Genomic DNA, 18,246 nt, shown 5'->3' on the forward strand with positions numbered 1-18,246 from the left:
ACCTTCATTTTATACCCATTTTTTATCACGAAGGGATGCTATATCTTGTCAAATGATTTCTCTGCACCTATTGAGATGATTGTGTAGTTTCTATTCTTCATTTTGTTAATGTGGTGTATCACGCTGATAGATTTGCAGATGTTGAACCATCCCTGCATCCTTGGAATAAATCTCACTTGATCGTGGTGTACAATCTTTTTAATGTATTATTGTATTTGATTTGCTAGTATTTTGTTGAGGATTTTTGCATCAGTTGTTATCAGTGATTTTGGCCTGTAATTTTCTTTTTTGTGTTGTCCTTGTCTGGTTTTGGTATCAGGGTAATGTTGGCTTCGTAGAATGAGTTAGGAAGCTTCCCTTCCTCTTCAGTTTTTTGGAGGAGTTTGAGAAGGATAGGTATTAAGTCTTTGAATGTTTGGTAAAATTCACCAAGGAAGCTGTCTGGTCCTGGACTTTTATTTTTTGGGAGGTTTTTGATTACTGTTTTGATCTCCTTACTGGTGATTAGTCTATTCAAATTCTCTATTTCTTCTTGGGTCAGTTTTGAAAGGTTGTATGATTCTAAGAACTTACCCATTTCTTCTAGATTATCCAATTTGTTGCCATATAGCTTTTTGTAGTATTCCTTTATAATCTTTTGTATTTCTGAGGTGTCCGTTGTAATTTCTCCCCTTTCATTGCTGATTTTATTTATTTGAGCCTCAGTCTCTCTTTCATTCTTGGGAAGTCTAGCTAAAGGCTCGCCAATTTTGTTTATCTTTTCAAAGAAAGAGCTCTTGGTTTCATTGATTTTTTCTATATTTTTTAAAGTTTCTATTTCATTTACTTCTGCTCTGATTTTTATTATTTCCTTCCTTCTACTGATTTTGGCCTTTGTTTGTTCTTCTTTTTCCACTGTTTTATGTGCACTGGTAGATTGCTTATTTGAGATTTTTCTTTTTTGTTGAGCTAGGCCTGTATTGCTATAAACTTCCCTCTTAGAACCACTTTGCTGTATCCCATGGATTTTGTCATGTTTTATTTTCATTTTCATTTGTCTCCAGGTATTTTTTTGTTTCTCCATTGACCCAATCATTGTTCAGTAGCATTTTGTTTAATCTGCACATATTTGTGGCTTTTCTGATTTTCTTCCTGTAGTTACCTTCTAGTTTCATACCTCTGTGGTCAGAAAAGACGCTTGGTATTATATCAGTCTTCTTACATTTATTGAGACTTATTTTGTGGCCTAATATGTGATCAACGTTGGAGAATGTTCCAAGTGCATTTGAAAAGAATGTGTATTCTGTGGATTTTGGATGGAATGCTCTCTATATATCCACTAAGTCCATCTGGTCTAATGTGTTGTTTAAGGCCAATGTTTCCTTATTGATATTGTTTGGATGATCTATCCATTTGTGTAAGTGGAGTGTTAAAGTCCCCTACTATTATTGTGTTACTATTTCTCCTTTTATGTCTGTTAATAATTGCTTTATATATTTAGGTGCTCCTATGTGGGGTGCACAGATATTTACAAGTGTTATATCCTCTTGTTGGATTGTTCCCTTTATCATTATATAGTGCCCTTCTTTGTCTCTTGTTACAGTTTTTGTTTTAAAGTCTACTTTTTCTGATATAAGTATTGCTACCCCAGATTTCTTTCCTTTGCCATTTGCATGAAGTATCTTTTTTCATCCTTTCACTTTCAGTTTGCGAGTGTCTTTAGGTCTGAAGTCTGTCTCTTGTATGCAGCATACATATGGGTCTTTTTTTTTATCCAGTTGGCCACCCTATGCCCTTTGACTGGAGCATTTAGTCCATTGACTTTTAAAGTAGCTATTGATAAATATGTATTTATTGCCATTTTGTTACTTTTATTCTTGGTGTTTTCATAGCTCTTCTCTCTTCCTTTCTTCTTCTCTTGCTCTCTTCTCTTGAGGTTTGATGGCTTTCTCTAGTATTATGTTTGGGTTCCTTTCCCTTAATTATTTGTGTATTTATTATAGGTTTCTGGTTTGTTATTACCATGAGGTTCATATATAATAATCTATGTATATAGCAATCTATATTGAGTTGATGGTCTCTTTAATTTGACCTCTTTCTAAAAGCTCTTTTACTTCCCTCCTCCCACATTTTGTTTTTGATATCATATCTAACCTCTTATTTAGTGTGTGTGTATCCATTACCTTCTTACCATTGAAGTAGGTAATCTTAGTACTTTTGTCTTTTGATCTTCATATTATCTGCATAGGTGGTTTATCTGCTACCTCTACTGTATTTCTGCCTTTACCGGTGATTTTATTGCCTTTTTTTCCCCGTAGTTTTCTTATTCCTATTTGTGGTCTTCTCTTTTCCACTTAAATAAGTCCCTTTAGCATTTCTTGTAAAACTGGTTTCTTGGTGATAAACTCCTTCAATTTTTGCTTCTCTGGGAAACTCTTTATCTCTCCTTCCATTCTGAATGATAACCTTGCTGGGTAGAGTATTCCTGGCTGTAGGTTTTTTCCTTTCAGCACTTTAAACATATCATGACACTCCCTTCTAGCCTGTAAGGTTTCTGCTGAAAAGTCAGGTGATAGCCTTATGGGGTTGTCTTTGTATGTCACTTGTTGACTTTCTCTTGTGGCTTGTAGGATTCTCTCTTTATCTTTAATAGTTGACATTTTAATAATAATACGTCTTGGTGTGTGCCTCTTTGGGTTTAATCTTGTTTGGTGCTCTCTGTGCTTCCTGTACCTGGATGTCTGTTCCCTTCCTTAGGTTGGGAAAGTTTTCAGCTATTATTTCTTCATAGATTCTCTGCCCCTGTCTCTCTCTTCTCCTTCTGGGACACCCATAACATGAATGTTAGTGTGCTTGATGTTGTCCCAGAGTTCCCTTAGACTGTTCTCATTCTTTTTAATATTTTTTTCTTTTATCCATTCAGCTTGGGTGACTTCCTCTAGTCTTTCGTCCAGCTCGCTGATCCATTTTTCTGTATCATCTACTCTGCCATTGAGTCCCTCTAGTGAATTTTTCATTTCCAGTATTGTACTCTTCATTTCTCATTGGTTCTTATATATATTTTCCAATTCTTTGTTGACGTTCTCACTGAGTTCCTCCATTCTTCTCCTAAGATCAGTGAGCATCTGTACGACTTTTTGTTTGAACTCTTTGTCAGGTAGACTGTTTATTTTTGTTTCATTTAGTTCTTTTTCTGGGATTTTGTCCTGTTCCTTTGCTTGGAATGTATTCCTTTGTCTCCTCATTTTGCCTCTTTCTCTGTGCTTATGTCTATGTATTACGTAGGTCAGCTACATCTCCTGATCTTGGAGAAGTGGCCTTATGTAAGAGATGCTTGATGAGGCCCAGCAGCATGCTTCCCTCTCATCACCAGTTCCAAATATTCCAGGAGTGACCTCTGTGTGGGCTACATGTGTCCTTCTGTTGTGACAGGGTTTATCTTGCCATAGGTGCCCTGGGAGGCTAGGTTGTCCACCTGGCCAGTTAGTTGTAATGCTCAACTGCATGTGGCTGCTACGGATCCTTCAGTCACTTTATTGGGTGTGGGGAGCCCCAGCACAGGTGGCTGCAAGGTCTAATAGCACATTCCTCTTGCAGTTTTTCTGTTAAGTCAGTAGGCCCCCAGCATAGCTGGTTGCTAGGCTTACAATTGCTGTAGGCCTCTGGCCTGCAAGGCTGTTGTCAGCTGTCTCATCTGGGAGATCTCTCAGGCATGGGAGCACTCAATTGTTTCAGGCTTTGGAAGGTGGGGTTGATCCCCTATGTGGCTGTTTGAGAAGCACAGGACTTCTGCCACTGATAAACCCTACACATACCATCAACACAGTCCTGCCCCATGCACACTTCCAAACCCACTGATTCTGACCCAGTTGCCCCACTGCAGAGGCCCCCACAAACTCCACCAACACCCACACACTCCACCCACTCCTCCCTCACGCCCTGCCCCACAGACCTACTCGCCTGCCTGCAGGGGATCCAGGCACCCAGTCTATGCAGGCTGACAAGTTGCCTGAGGGCTTCCTGTTGGGTGGGGCCAGTCGCTAGGGTGGGCTGCCTGTCCTGGCTGAGCTGGATTAAATCAGTGCTCTAGTACACAGGGCAGACCCTGGGCTAACAGGTCAGAGAAAGAACTCCAATGGTGTCTGCCAGCATCTGTGTCAGTACACCTCTACTAGGTCACAATAATGGCTGCCACCAATGTCTCAATCCCTGGAGAGGTGTCACCTCTCACTGAGATGCACCCAGAGCCTATCAGGTGAGTCTCTTTTTACCAAAGTGTGCACCTTTCTTTCTGCTGACTTTAGCTTGCATTCTGAAATGGGTCAATTTGTGCTTGGGCCCTTTAAGAGCTGGCTTTTTTCTGCTTATGTCCAATAGCTTTTCTAGGGGTATTCTCCGTTGTAGTTAATAGACAGCAAAGCCAGATATTATGAGACTTTCTCAGTTGTGCTGAGTCCAAAGGAGGCTTATAGCAGTAACACTTCCCTGCTCAGCTCCCCTGCTCCTCCAGGGAAGGCTGCATACCTCAGGATTGCTCCTGGCCAGCCGTGAATCTCTGCAGCTTGCAAAGGTGGCTTTTTTCTCTCCAGAGAGGAATTTCTCCCTCTTTAACTTCAGTCAGGACTGCCCTTTGTTGCAGGGGTTCTTTTTATCCAGTTTTCAGTTCTCTCTCAGGGGTAATTGTTCCAAGAATAGCTGTAACTTGGTTGTGTCCGTGGGAGGAGGTGACTTCAGAGTCCGCCTATGCTGCCATCTTGACACCAACTCCCCCCCAAAATTCTTACTGTGATTTATTGCCAACCGTTACCTACTTTCCCTGGGCAGCTATTGTCCTGTCTGTGCTGCCTCAGGCCAGCAGAGACTCTTCCCTTCGTCACTCAAAGCACAGGTTCTACATTTTTATCCAGATTTGGGGGAAAAAAGGAAAATTAAAATGGGTGAAATAAAACACATTTGGATGCTGCAGATTTTAATGCTCCTGGGGTCCAGGGGTCATGCCCTGCTGGGGGCCTCGGATAGACCATCTCTCTCCTTGGACCTGACCTGACATCCTTTCTTGTTTCTGTAGGAGTGCTTTTGAGAATATGCTCATAGCCTGGAATCAGACTCTATTCCATTCTCTGGGGACAAGTGAGAGGAAAAAAACAGTTTTTAAGATAATCTGTTGAAAACCCAGATCACATCATCATAACCTTACATGGATGTAATTATGCCCTAACGAAGACAAAGTATTAAATTAGTTTGACAAAAATTTAGCTTTTTGTATGTCCAAACTATACTTTTTTTAAAGCTTGCTGTTTTTTAATTTTTACTGAGATATAATTGACATTAGTTTCAAGTGTACAACATAATGATTTTTATTTGTATATATTGTGAAATGATCACCACAATAAGTCTAGTTAACAAGCATCACCACACATTGTTACAAATTTTCTTTTCTCAGAAGGACTTTTAGGATCTATTCTTTTAGCTCCTTTCAAATATACAATACAGTATTAATGCAGTATTTATTTACAAATAAGGACTTTTTATTTTATAACTAGAAGTTTGTACCTTTTGATCACCTTCACCCATTTCACCAACCCCCCAGCCCCTGCCTCTGCCAATCACTAATTTGTTCTATCTATGAGTTCCTCTTTTTCTCTTTTTTAGACTCCACATATAAGTGAGATCATATAGTATTTGTCTTTCTCTATGTGACTTATTCCACTTAGCCTAATGCTCTCAAGGTCTATCCACGTTCATAAACGGTAAGATTTCCTTCTTTTTCATGGCTTAATAATATTCTGTTGTGTGTGTATATATATATATATATATATATATATATATATATACAGTAGTCCCCCCTTATCCATGGGGCATATGTTTCAAGACACCTGGTGGAGGCCTGAAACTGTGGATTGTACCAAACCCTATATATACAATGTTTTTTCCTATACATACATACCTATGATAGAGTTTAATTTATAATTAGGCACAGTAAGAGATTAATAACAACCAATGAAGTAGAACAATTATAACAATATACTGTAATAAAAGTTACGTGAATATGCTCTCTCTGTCTTTCAGTCCAAACCTATTCCTGAATCTGCGTAACCATTCCTTACTTGCAGTAAATTGCTTGGTGCCAGGGAATCCCTTGCTGAAGTCTTTGTACAGGCCCAAAGCTTTCTGGTGCAACATGTTGCCCTCAATCAGAACACATTTTCTGTTCATGTCTTCCACTCACAAATTTAATGCCTTTTCCGTATTAACTAAGCACTTATCACACACTGTGGCTGTAACTTTTGCAGTTTGAGGTGCGACAGCAAAATTAGCATGAAATTCTTTTTCCTTCTTCACAATTTTACAGATAGAAGATTTGTTCTTAGCAATCTCAGCATACAATTTTTTTCTTTTCTTAAGTTGAGGACTTTCACATTTTCACTTAATGGAAGCACTTTACAGCTTCTCTTCAGCATATCCTAATTGCCAGCATCACTATTCTTGCACTTTGGGGCAGTTATTAAGTAAAATAAGGGCTACTTGAATACAAGCACTGTGATATTTCAAAGTTGATCTGGTAACCAAGATGGCTACTAAATGACTAATGGGCAGGTAGCATATACAGTGTGGATATGCTGGACAAAGGGATGATTCATGTCCCAGTGGGATGGAGCAGGACAGTGCAAGATTTCATCTTGCTACTCAGAACAACAATTTAAAACTTATGAATCGTTTTTTTCTGTAATTTTCCATTTAATATTTTCAGACCAGAGTTGACTGCCGGTAACTGAAACCACAGAAGGTGAAACCATGGATAAGGGGGGACTATCATACACATTTTGTTTACCCATTCTTCAATCAATAGACACCTAGGTTGCATCCATGTGTTGGCTACTGTAAATAATGCTGTACTGAACATGGGGGTGCACATATCTTTTCAAGTTAGTGTTTTTGTTTCCTTTGGATAACCATGTAGAAGCAGAATTGCTGGACCATATGGTAGTTCTATTTTTAATTTTTTGAGAAACCTCCATACTGTTTTCCATAGTGGCTGCACCAATTTACATTCCCACCAACAGTGCACAAGGCTTCCAATTTCTCCACACCCTCAACAACATTTCTTATTTCTTGTCTTTTTTGTAATAGCCATTCTAACAGGTGTGAGGTGATATCTCATTGTGCTTTTGATTTGCATTTCCCTGATGATTAGTGATGTTGAGCATCTTTTCATGGACCTGTTGACCATCTGTATGTCTTCTTTGGAAAAGTGTCTATTCAGATCCTTGCTTTACATATTTAAGGGTTCTGATGTCAGGTGCATATAAATTTATAACTGTTATATCTTCCTGGTGGATTGCTCCTTTTATCATTATATAATGTCCTTCTTGTGAGAATTTTTGACTTAAAGTCTATTTTGTCTAATATAAGTATAGTCACCCCTGCTTTCTTTTGGTTATCATTTGCATGGAATGTCTTTTTCTATCCCTTCACTTTCAGCCTATGTATATTCTTAAAACTGAAGTGAATTTCTTATAGACATCATATAGGTGAGTCTTGTTTTTTCACCCATTCAGCCACTCTGTATCTTTTGGTTGGGGAGTTTAATCTGCTTGTGTTTAAAGCAATTATTGATAGGTAAGAACTTACTATTGCCAGTTTTGTTGTTTTCAGTCTTGTAGTTCTTTTGTCTCTCTTCCTCTTTTGCTGTCTTCCTTTGTTTTGTTGTTTTTTTTGTATGGATGTACTTTAATTCCTTTCTTTTTCTTTTGTGTAATTTCTATTGGCATTTTTTGTGGTTATCTTGTGGCTTACATAAAATATCTTATAGTCATAGTCTATTTTAAGCTAATAACAACTTTAGCTTAATCACATACAAAAACTCAACACTTTAACTTCTCCCCTTCTCCAATTTGTTATTGGTACAATTAGCATCTATTCATATTGTGTATCTTTTAACACATTTTTAGTTAGTTTTAATACTTTCGTTTTTTAACTTTTATACCAGAATTAAAAACGATTTACCCACCAGCATTACAGTAATACAGTATTATATATTTGTCTATATGTTTACTTTTGCCAATGAGTTTCATATTTCCTTATGCTATTGTGATGCTTTTTAGCATTCTTTCATTTCAACTTGAAGAACTTCCTCTAACATTTCTTTTAAGGCAGTTCTAGTGGTGATAAATTCCCTCAGCTTTTGTCGGTGGAACACTTTATTTCTCCTTCGTTTTTGAGGGACAATTTTGCCAGGTGAAGTATCCTTGGTTGACAGTTTTTTTCTTTCACACTTTGAATATATCATGCCACTCCCTTCTGGCCTCCAAAATTTCTGCTGAAAAAATACTGAGAGTCTTATGGACATTACCTTGCATGTGACAATTCACTTTTCTCTTGCTTCTTTCAAAATTCTCTTTCTGTTTTTGGTTTTTGACAATTTGATTATAATGTGTCTCAGTGTGGACATCTTTGCATTCACCTTGTTTTGTGTTCTCTATACTTCATGGATCTGTATGTCCATTTCTTTCTCCAGATTTTGGAAGTTTTCAGTCATTATTCCTTTCAATAATAATTCTGTTCCTTTTTCCTTCTCTTCTTCTGGAACTCCCAAAACGTGTATATTGGTTGTCTACATGGTACCCCATAAGTCCCTAAGCTTTCTTCACTCTTTTTCATTTTGCTCTTCTGACTGAATTATTGCCAATGATCTATCTTTGAGTTCACTTATCCTTTCTTCTGCTTGATCTAATCTGATATTGAACCCTTCTAGTGACTTTTTCAGCTCAGCTATTATGTTCTTCAGCTCCATGTTTTCTGTCTGGTGCTTTTTTATGTCTTCTATCATTGTGTTGAAATTCTCACTTTGTTCATGCACTGTACTCTTGACCTCTATGAGTATCTTTATGACAGCTATTTTGAATCTCCATCAGGTAAATTATGTACCTCTATTTCACTAGGGCAGTTTCTGGAGATTTATCTTGCTCCTTTATTTGGAACATCTTTGATTCATTTTCCTTGACTCTCTGTGTTGGTGTCTGTGTATTAGACAAAGTAGGCACCTCTCTCAGTCTTCATGGACAGATCTCATACAGAAGACCCCCACCAATCAGTCCAGCCAGAGATTCTGGGGGCCTCTATCAACACTTGCCCTTCTAAGGGAGCTGGCAGCTGTGGTTTTTGTCTGCTTGCTCTGTGCTGAGCCAGGGGAAGCAGCTACGGCATCTTACCAGTCCAAACCACCATCTCTAGTCTCCTCCAGGTGGCTATTCTGCACCAGATTCATCAGGGCTCCAAGTCTGGCAAGACAGATGCCAGTTCTTTGAGCAGCCCTCAAGAAGTTGGGGCACTTAATGCATGGATCAACTCTCTCTCCTCAGGGAAAAACTGAGCTGGGATTTTTCATCTGCTCATTCTGTGCTGAGCAGTGGGAAGGATCTATGGTGTCTACTAGTCCAAATTGCCAAATTTTCATTTCTCTGGGATAAATGTCTAGAAGTGTAATTGTTGAGTCTTGTGGTGTTTGTTTAGTTTTTTAAAAAACTGTTTATTTTTCAGAATTGCTATATAATTTTACACTCCCACCAGCAATGTATGAAAGATCCAGTTTCTCTGAATCCTCAGCAACAGTTAGCATTGTGTATTTTTAAAATTTCAGCTATTCTAATAGGTCTGTAGTGATTGCTCACAGGGTCCTAATTTGCATTTCTCTAATGTCTACTAATGTTGAATATCTTTTCATGTGCTTATTTGCCATCCGTATATCCTCTTCAGTAAAATACCTCTTCATGTCTTTGCCCATTTTCTAATTGGATTGTTTGCTTTGATATAGTTGGCTAGTGAGAGTTCTTTATATATTCTAGATATGAGTCTTTTATCAGATATGCAGCTTGCAAGTATTTTCTCCCAGTCTGTAGCTTGTCTTTTCATCCTCTTAACAGGGTCTTTCACAAAGCAAGAGTTTTTACTTTTGATGAGGGTCAATTTATGGATTTTTTCTTTTATGGACCATGCTTTTGGTGTTATGTTCAAGAATTCTTCACTAAGCCCTAGGTCCCAAGATGTTCTATGTTTTCTTCTAATAAGTTCTATAGTTTTATATTTTACACTTAAATCTATGATCTATTTTGAGTTTTATATAAAGTTTAAGGTTTAGGTTGAGGTTCATTTTATTATCTATGTACATCCATTTTTTCAGCACCATTTGTTGAAAAGACTCCTTCCTCCATGGAATTGCTTTTGCTCCTTTGTCAAAAATCAGTTGGCCATACATGTGTGGGCTCCCTATTTCTGGGTTCTCTCTTCTGTTCCATTAATCTATGTGTTTATCCCAACACCAATACCACACAGTCTTGAAATTCAGTAGAGCAGTTCCTCCCATGTTGTTGTTTTCCAAAATTACTTTAACTTTTCTAGTTCTTTTGTCTTTTAGAAAATTTATATTCACCATAAATAAATATTTCACAATATATACATATATCTACTCATCATGTTGTACACTTTAAATATATACAATTATACCTCAATAAAGTTGGGGGAAAACGTCGAGATAAAAAAAGACCAGAAGTTTGACAGGAAAAGCAGAAAAGACATGAACAATTATTAAAAATATAAAAATGGCCCTTAGACATATTAAAACATGTTCAAATTCATTAGCTGTTTCACTTGGGTCACAAGAATGACAACCCTGGTTAGTAAACTTTTTCTCCCCATTGGCCTTTCTTCTATGAAATCAAGTGGCCATGGGCAAGGTTTGGAGTAATTTTTCTTCCAGGAATCCTTGGATGGGGCATTTAAGAAAGGGCCCTTCTCATATTAAGCTGTTTATCATCTTATTGCTGATAGTGACTATTCTTCATGGGATGCATTGTAAGTGGGAATCTCTTTATTACTAAATAGTCATCCCTAGAAAATTGATGAAGTTCAGAGGATTGGGGGAAAAAAGCAGAAAAGGTGTCCTATGTCTTGCTCATAAAAGGGAAATGGCATATTATTAATTTAAAGCAAAAGAATTATTTGTCAAGAATTTCTCTGTTTATACACATCAAAATGGGAAACTAGGTTTGGACATATCTTTTATCAGGATGACTGGGTATTCAGAGAGTGACCTGGATTCTCTTGTGACTATCAGCACTTGCTCAGGGCTAAAGGTAATCCTGATCCTACATCATACTGTCTTTGGCATCAAGCCTATATATTCGTCAAAGAATTCTGAACATATGGTTTACAGCATATTGTTAAAATTAAGTGAGACTTGTGCAATCAGTGGAGATGAACAGGAAGAGCTCTTAACCACTTTACAACTTCAGAGGAGAACAGACCCTCCTTAGTTCCTATGCCCTATACGTGGTCACTTCCCAAGTATGTGGAAATGTTTACTGTGGTTGACAGTAAGTGGTCTCAAATGTGGAATAATAGTGTAACCAAAACAACACAAATGATGGTAATGGATGTCCATGCTCTGGTCAACAGGTACACGAAGGAGCTAAATGTGAAAGTAGTGCTTACTGGGTTAGAGAAATGAACAGAGATAAACTTAATGCAAATCCTGAAATTTGCAGGAAACACTTCAAAATTTTAATCGCCAGAGAGACTGTCATCTTTTGAGAAGGGTGAAGCATGATGTTGCTCATACGATTATTGGCCAAAGTCTTGGGAAGTACCAGGGCCATGCATTTTTTAGAGGTATCTACACTGCCAAGAAAGCAAGCAGTGTTGAATCTTTCTCTCATAAAGATATACCACATTTCACAGCTCTCATGGCTCATGATCTTAGCCACAATTTGGGAATGAAGCATCACCATGTGGCCTGCAAGTAACATGGCCAAACCTCTGCACTATGCATGAATTTACTACCGTAGATAGGGGCTTCAGCAACTGCAGCTTCTACTACCTCCACTAGCTGTTGCATAAGCACAGAGGGGACTGCCTATTTAATAAAGCTGAGCTCCAAAGCTCCTTTGGAAAGCCATACCGTGGGAATACAATAGTAGATAAAGGAGAAGAATGTGATTATGGCAGTGTCTTTGATTGTCAAAAGGATTACTGCTGTCTGCCCTCATGCCAGTTAAAGAAGGGTTCAGATTGTGCATTTGGATCGTGCTGCAAAAACTGCAAATTTCTAAAGGCAACCACATCCTGTCACCTCAGCATGGATGAGTGTGATCTCCCAGAATACTATAATGGCACCTCTAAGTGGTACCAGACAGATACCTAAAAGCAAGATGGCACACTTTGCAAAGAACAAGGTTGTTGTTAACAGAGCCCCTACTGAAGCCTGGAGAATCAGTGTGTTAAAGTCTTTGGAAAGTTGCCAAGGAAAGTTGTTATCATTACACGAATACCAAGGAAGACAGGTTTGGAAATCGTGGCAGTGAATCTAAACAGATGTTTAAAATCGTCAGCAAGTGCAAGGCCAAAGATGTAAAATGTGGGAGGCTGCTATGTGAAAACATCCAAAGGCTCCCATGCATTAAAAAACATCAAACATGGGCTGGCCCAGTGGCACAGCAGTTAAGATGGCATGCTCCGCTTAGGCAGCCCAGGGTTCACCAGCCCAGATCGCAGGCACAGACCATGCACTGCTTATTAAGCCATGCTGTGGCAGGCATCCCACATAAAAAATAGAGGAAGATGGACACGGATGTTCGCTCAGGGCTAGTCTTCCTCAAAAAAACAAACCCAAAAAACCCCCAAAATATCAAAGACTTACCTAGTTCGCCATGCAGGACACATGGTGTTGGGGTGCAGAGTTTTTTGAAGTCATAGACACGGCTGACAAGTAGAAGGTGAAGGATGGTATCCTACATGGTCCACAGAAGATCTGTATTAATGGAACCTGCTTAGATACCACTATACTCCACTATGACTGCAACCTGGACAAATTATCACTGGAAGAATATTTGCAACAATTTAAAGAACTGCCACTGTGTCTACATCTATGCCACTCCTACATGTAAATTCAAGGGTTATGGGGGCAGCTCCACGTGTCCCCTCTGACTCTCAGTATGATGAAAAGCTGAGAATCCTAATCTGGTTGTGTCTAGCCTTTTATTATTTCTCATTCCTACTATCCTTTTGTTTGCCTACAACCATAGAAAATCTAAGACCAGTGTCAATGCAAAAAATTCATCAGAAAAGCAAAGTGAACAAACCTAACAAACATTTAATAATTACCTTATTTCTGGTAACAAAGCCAAATATGAAGTGACAATGGAAGGACTTTTTAAGGATCAGACTCCTTAGTTCTGGTGTCCCTCAAGGTCTATGGAAAATGGGACGTCTTTCTTGTTTCTGTCTGTCTTTCTATATGTCAAATGTTTACTAGTTTTTAAATTAAAAGAAGTTAAAGCAGCTGCCTAGCTGAGGTAATCTTTCTTGTTCTGTGCTATCCAGAAATCAGAGTCTCCAGAGCAGGGGCAATGAGAGGTCTCAAGATGTGATCTTGAAGGAACAAGGCCAGGTTACCCTCCATTGTAAGGCTAAAAGCTCATGGCCTAAAACCTAAAGAGCTATTATTGAGCTCCCTAACATGTTATAGAAAGCTCCTTTGGAAAAACCTCTGGAACTTACTTTTCAGAGTATTCTGTATAATCCTCCATTGTAATCTACTCTGTCAATTTTCTCTAATCTTAAGGATTTTGCCTTGGACAGATCAAGGGAATTTATTAGGTGAGAAGCATCTGATTATTAGTTCCAGATGCTTTAGTTGATTATCATTCCAGTCACTTGGTCCATTTGGCTTTCCCCTTTGTTTCAGCATCACAGTACCTGATGCCCTTGCCTCACACTGACCTTGTTCATAACTTAACCAGAGACCAAACATCCCTTGTTATGTAATTGAAGAGGAAGAAACAGATTAGATATTACTACTTATAAATGAAGCTCTGCAGTCTGAGAATCTTTTCTTTCCCAAAAGGTTCAAATTCTACTTATCAGTCATTTATTCACTTATTCATTCATTTATTCTATAAGCATATATTTAGCATTTACTGTTAAGTCGAACCATGTAAAATTGAGATTAGACCGTTTCCACCCACAAAAATGGCAAGTTCATGTGCTTCAACTTAATTCTATGTCTAGGCACTATGGAACCTACCTTGGATTCTGCTTGTAAATGAGAGTTGAGAGTTTTTGATTTCTAGAGTTCTTTTAGTTCTGATTTCTTTTAAATTTTATAATCCCCTGTAACTTCAAAAGATTGGCCTTAATTTTCTAGAGCAGGATGGTCCCTATTGTCAAGATCTAGAACAGCACTGAACATACTAGAGACTAGGATGTGGTGTGTCTGAGCATCCCACTGCCACTTTTTTGACAGTGATTGTCCTTGCTTCTTATGAATTCCCAAAACTTCAAAGAACAGAAATCCAAGACTTTCTTTGTCCAACCTCAGAGAGAGAGAAATAGCAATGGTAAGATCTGAGTACGCTGTTGCGTGCCACCCTACGTCCCCCACAGCCATGGAGTAGAGAGTCTGGTAACGGCACGTATAAATAATAATCTGGAATTTATTTTTTCTAGAAGAGACTTAGACAAATATAATATTCATTAAGGTAATACGAGTCTATCTCTTAGATGGAAAGTGGCTTCATTTCCCTGAATAAAGACTTTAAGAATCACTAGTCAATCTATGAATAATGGAGAGGTCCTACACAATTCACCTAGAATAGCTACTAACCAAGGCACTATATCCCCTTTCACTTCCAGAGTTTAAAGCATGGTTAGAAAAGACTTAAGATGCTCTTCCACAACACTCTTCCCCGTCCATTAGTGTAGAATAACTCCAGTCCTTGGATGATCCAGTATTATAGTTTCAAAGAATGGTGGAGGTGCTGGTGGCAAAAGCAAGGGTAGATTCCAATGGATGTAGGCCCCTGCTATAGAATCTCTTCTGCGAGCACAATAATGGTGTCTGGGTGTCCGCATCACGCCGAGCCTCTTGCTTTAGGTGGTAGAAGTTGTACTGTGTCCAGCCATATACTCCACAGTTGAGCAGACCCTGGGATGATGCTGTTAGAGCCTGGAGGAGATGAAGGGGTGATGGAGCCCATCCTTCAGGTTTTCAGAGATCTAAGGAATAGTCCCCATTCCCCTTATTTATAAAGCATTGTCATATTTCCTCTATCTCAAACATCAAGATCTGGCATCAGTTTTTTATATTTTTCTAGTTCTTCCTGAACTCACTCTTCATATTGTACCTTGTCATGGATGACTGAGACGTGGTCATATTTGTTAGTGTATACATAAGGACAAGGAAGTGGCTTCAATGCCCTTCATTATTTCCCCATTTCCCAGGTGAGGCTTGGGAAAACTGCCCTATCACACAGTCAGATAGTCCAAAAAGCTTTCTTAAATCTGGTAAACAAAGAAAAGAGAATCATTCCGTTTCTCTATGCCTCCCTCCCCATTCACCTAGAATAGAAAATTTATCCCACTCAATTCACTCTGGTTGGGAGAGAGTCACGTCACTATCAGTGTTTCATAAGAACATTATCTGGTAGATCTTGTTTTTCGTTACCCATCCCTTAAAAACACATCAATAAAATGAAATTGACCAGAGACACACATGCTCTGGAATGCATGGCAGCACTTTCACTAAAGTATCTACTTCATCTGTGAGGAAAATTTAACTTCTTCATAACTGAATATAAATAATACATTTTCTCCTTTGCAATGTAGAAATAAATACTCTGAGGGAAAAATGTGTGCTTACTGAGTAACAACAGTGTAAGAGAATAGGATATGAGGCTGTGAGAATAGAGATGCTGGATGTTGAAGGTGTTACCTGGAGAACATAGAGGGCCATGTGAAGCTTGGTGTCCTGTGGTTTAGTCAGCTTTACGATCATCAGAATGACAGCTGTGAAAACACAAAGTATAAATCTTGTTGCCAGCCCTGGCTGCTTGAGCATAAACTTCTTTAGTATACGTGCCTAAGCATTGTGAGAATACAAACTATAAGCATAATGAAGACTAGCAGTGAGATTAATCAGTTATATAAACCACTGAGCCTTGGGTCTCCAACCTCTACTCCTCATTGATTAAACTTTGCAGATTTATTAGTGTAGCAATGGTGGCAAGACATACCACAGGAAGATAAGTTATACTTCTTAACATTTTAGGATTTACCAAGCTCTTTCACAAATATTATCCAATCTGATCCTCACTACAACTTTATGTAGTAGGAAGGGCAGGTGTTAATATCTCTGAGTTCTGTCAGGACATTTCCTTGCATATCAGGTTGCAGCTCATGTCTAATTATCTTAATTTCTAAAACATAAGAAAAAGAAAGTTAAGGAGGTTGGGTTGGGAAGAACTTGAAATAGAGGTGGGACTAATGGAAATTTTACAAGTTGGACAGGTGTCTGCAGTCATCTTTCTTGGTGAGACCACTTTGCTTGATCAGAACCCAGTAGTTGCCTCTTCATTGCCCAGCTCTTTCCATTAAGATACCCACCCGGGCCCCAGCAGCAAAAGAAGGCCACTGGGTAGAAGCGCACTCGCTGCTCCATGATGTGAATCACTGCCCACTGTTCACTCCCCAGAAAGCCAGTCGATTTCACAAACTTCTTATACAGTGTCTGGGTTTGGATGAGTAAGACCTGACATGGGGAGAACAGTGAGTAGTTTACTTAAGGCTCAGTAAAACTTCCCAGGTCTATTCTCCTACCATTTAAGAAGGATCATTCTCTTGGGATCTGACAGCAGGAAAGACCACTGTCCTGTCATTACCATCTGACACCAAGGTTTTTCTGAGAGAAAATTATCTTCAGAGTGAACTCTTGCTTGGCTAAGGAAATGGACAGATATTAGCCAAACTTACAGTTACCATGTTCAATACACAAACCTTACATCAACCCTCAGCCTTTTTTTTCCTCACTGAGGTTAATCACAATATGCATGGAAAGTTAAAACTAAGATCTAACCTGACCCTCTTTCAAAACACTTTATTAGAGATTGTGTTAGAAAGTGTTCTATGCTTAATACCCTTAAAATAAATGCTTTAGCACTTTAAATATCCTTAAAATAAATACTTTACTTAGAACACTTTAGTGGCTAAGCTTAAATTCTGAACTCTAAGCAAAAAGAGGTTTAGGAAGTCTCTTTTTGTCTTTAGCTGGAAAACAGATTGTTTTTGCCTCCATTTGGGGGCTATCTGAATAAGATTTAGCTAACAAAAGAAATATAAATCAGGTCAGAAGTCCAATGTGCTTTTTGTAGGGAGTAAATTAGGTAATAATCTTGGTAACAAATCTGAAACTTTTCCTTAATAATCCAGATCCACTCTCTAAGTTAATAACCCAATTACTCAACTAAGTTGAGCCATGTAGTTTTCTTTCCCCACAGACATAGGAATCAAAAGGAAGCCTGAACTTACTTGAGAATATTTATGTCTAGTAAAATCAGTTTACCAGCTGTTGATTAAAAAACAATCAGAATGCTAATTCTGAATGCCCACTGAAGCCTGGATTATTCTGAAGAAGCAAACAGGGGATCCCCAGGGTGCCAGGCTTTGGGAGACCTGTCTCTCTTGTCAATCAGTTCTAAATGTAAACTATCAAAGCCATTTTAATATAAACTAGTCACTGTGCATTCTACAAAGCTGCTGATTTGGGCTAAGCTATTTCCATAACTTGTTTTTGAATTCTCAAAGGAAATTCTCCACAATTATATTTGGTTCACATGCGCTCGCTGTGCCAGCAAAATAAAACATACTTGTGGGATAAATTTGGTCTGCAGGCACATAATTTGTAATCCTTGAACTGGCAGATGAGGAGAGGAGAAAATAATACTGAAAAGTAGATATGGCAAATAAAAAGGTATATTTGCAAGTTTACTGATTTTTACTGGGCATTTATGTATAAATAACATACCCATGGCTGATTATTTTAATCGTACATCATTCTGATGATGTCAAATGAGTATTTAATAACTGCCTGAGACACTTAGCACCTGAACTCCAGTTAATCATAGCATAAATGCAAATTTATAGCCAATAAAGAATTGAGAAAAGAAAACTCTTTCATTATTTGGAAAATTAAATCAAAGCATATGTCCTATGTTCCAGAGTGTCAACCTGTATAAAGGATATATTTGACACATACTAGTTTTTTGGTCTGGTCCTCCATGAGAATCCACAGGAACATACATTAGTTCTAGAGTGAGCATAATTCTCACATAATGAATACATGCTCTTTTCCCCACTCATCATTTGATCTTGGGAAGTCCAAAAGACTGAGATAATAATTAAATTGTCAATATCTCCTAGCCACTTTCTTAGTTCTAG

At 38.4% G+C, this 18,246-nt stretch overlaps 1 protein-coding gene across 17 annotated transcripts in view; it reads right to left on the reverse strand.

Annotated features, from left to right (window-relative positions):
• The window catches only part of TMEM116 (transmembrane protein 116), a 120,267-nt gene that overhangs the window by 34,630 nt on the left and 67,391 nt on the right, over positions 1-18,246 (reverse strand). For 14 of the 17 annotated variants that reach the window (XM_070516076.1, XM_070516075.1, XM_070516072.1 and 11 more), the window contains 3 exons: positions 16,417-16,561; positions 15,746-15,819; positions 14,451-14,980 (listed from right to left, as the gene is read on the reverse strand). In XM_070516076.1, coding sequence (XP_070372177.1) covers positions 14,774-14,980; positions 15,746-15,819; positions 16,417-16,561 — 426 coding nt within the window. In that variant the 3' untranslated portion in view covers positions 14,451-14,773. Of the gene's footprint in view, positions 1-12,673; positions 12,765-14,450; positions 14,981-15,745; positions 15,820-16,416; positions 16,562-18,246 lie in introns of those variants that run through there. The other 3 variants (XM_070516077.1, XM_070516082.1, XR_011505335.1) reach the window with 2 other exon arrangements.

Source organism: Equus asinus, chromosome 8 (assembly GCF_041296235.1).
Source record: "Equus asinus isolate D_3611 breed Donkey chromosome 8, EquAss-T2T_v2, whole genome shotgun sequence".
Taxonomy (NCBI): domain Eukaryota; kingdom Metazoa; phylum Chordata; class Mammalia; order Perissodactyla; family Equidae; genus Equus; species Equus asinus.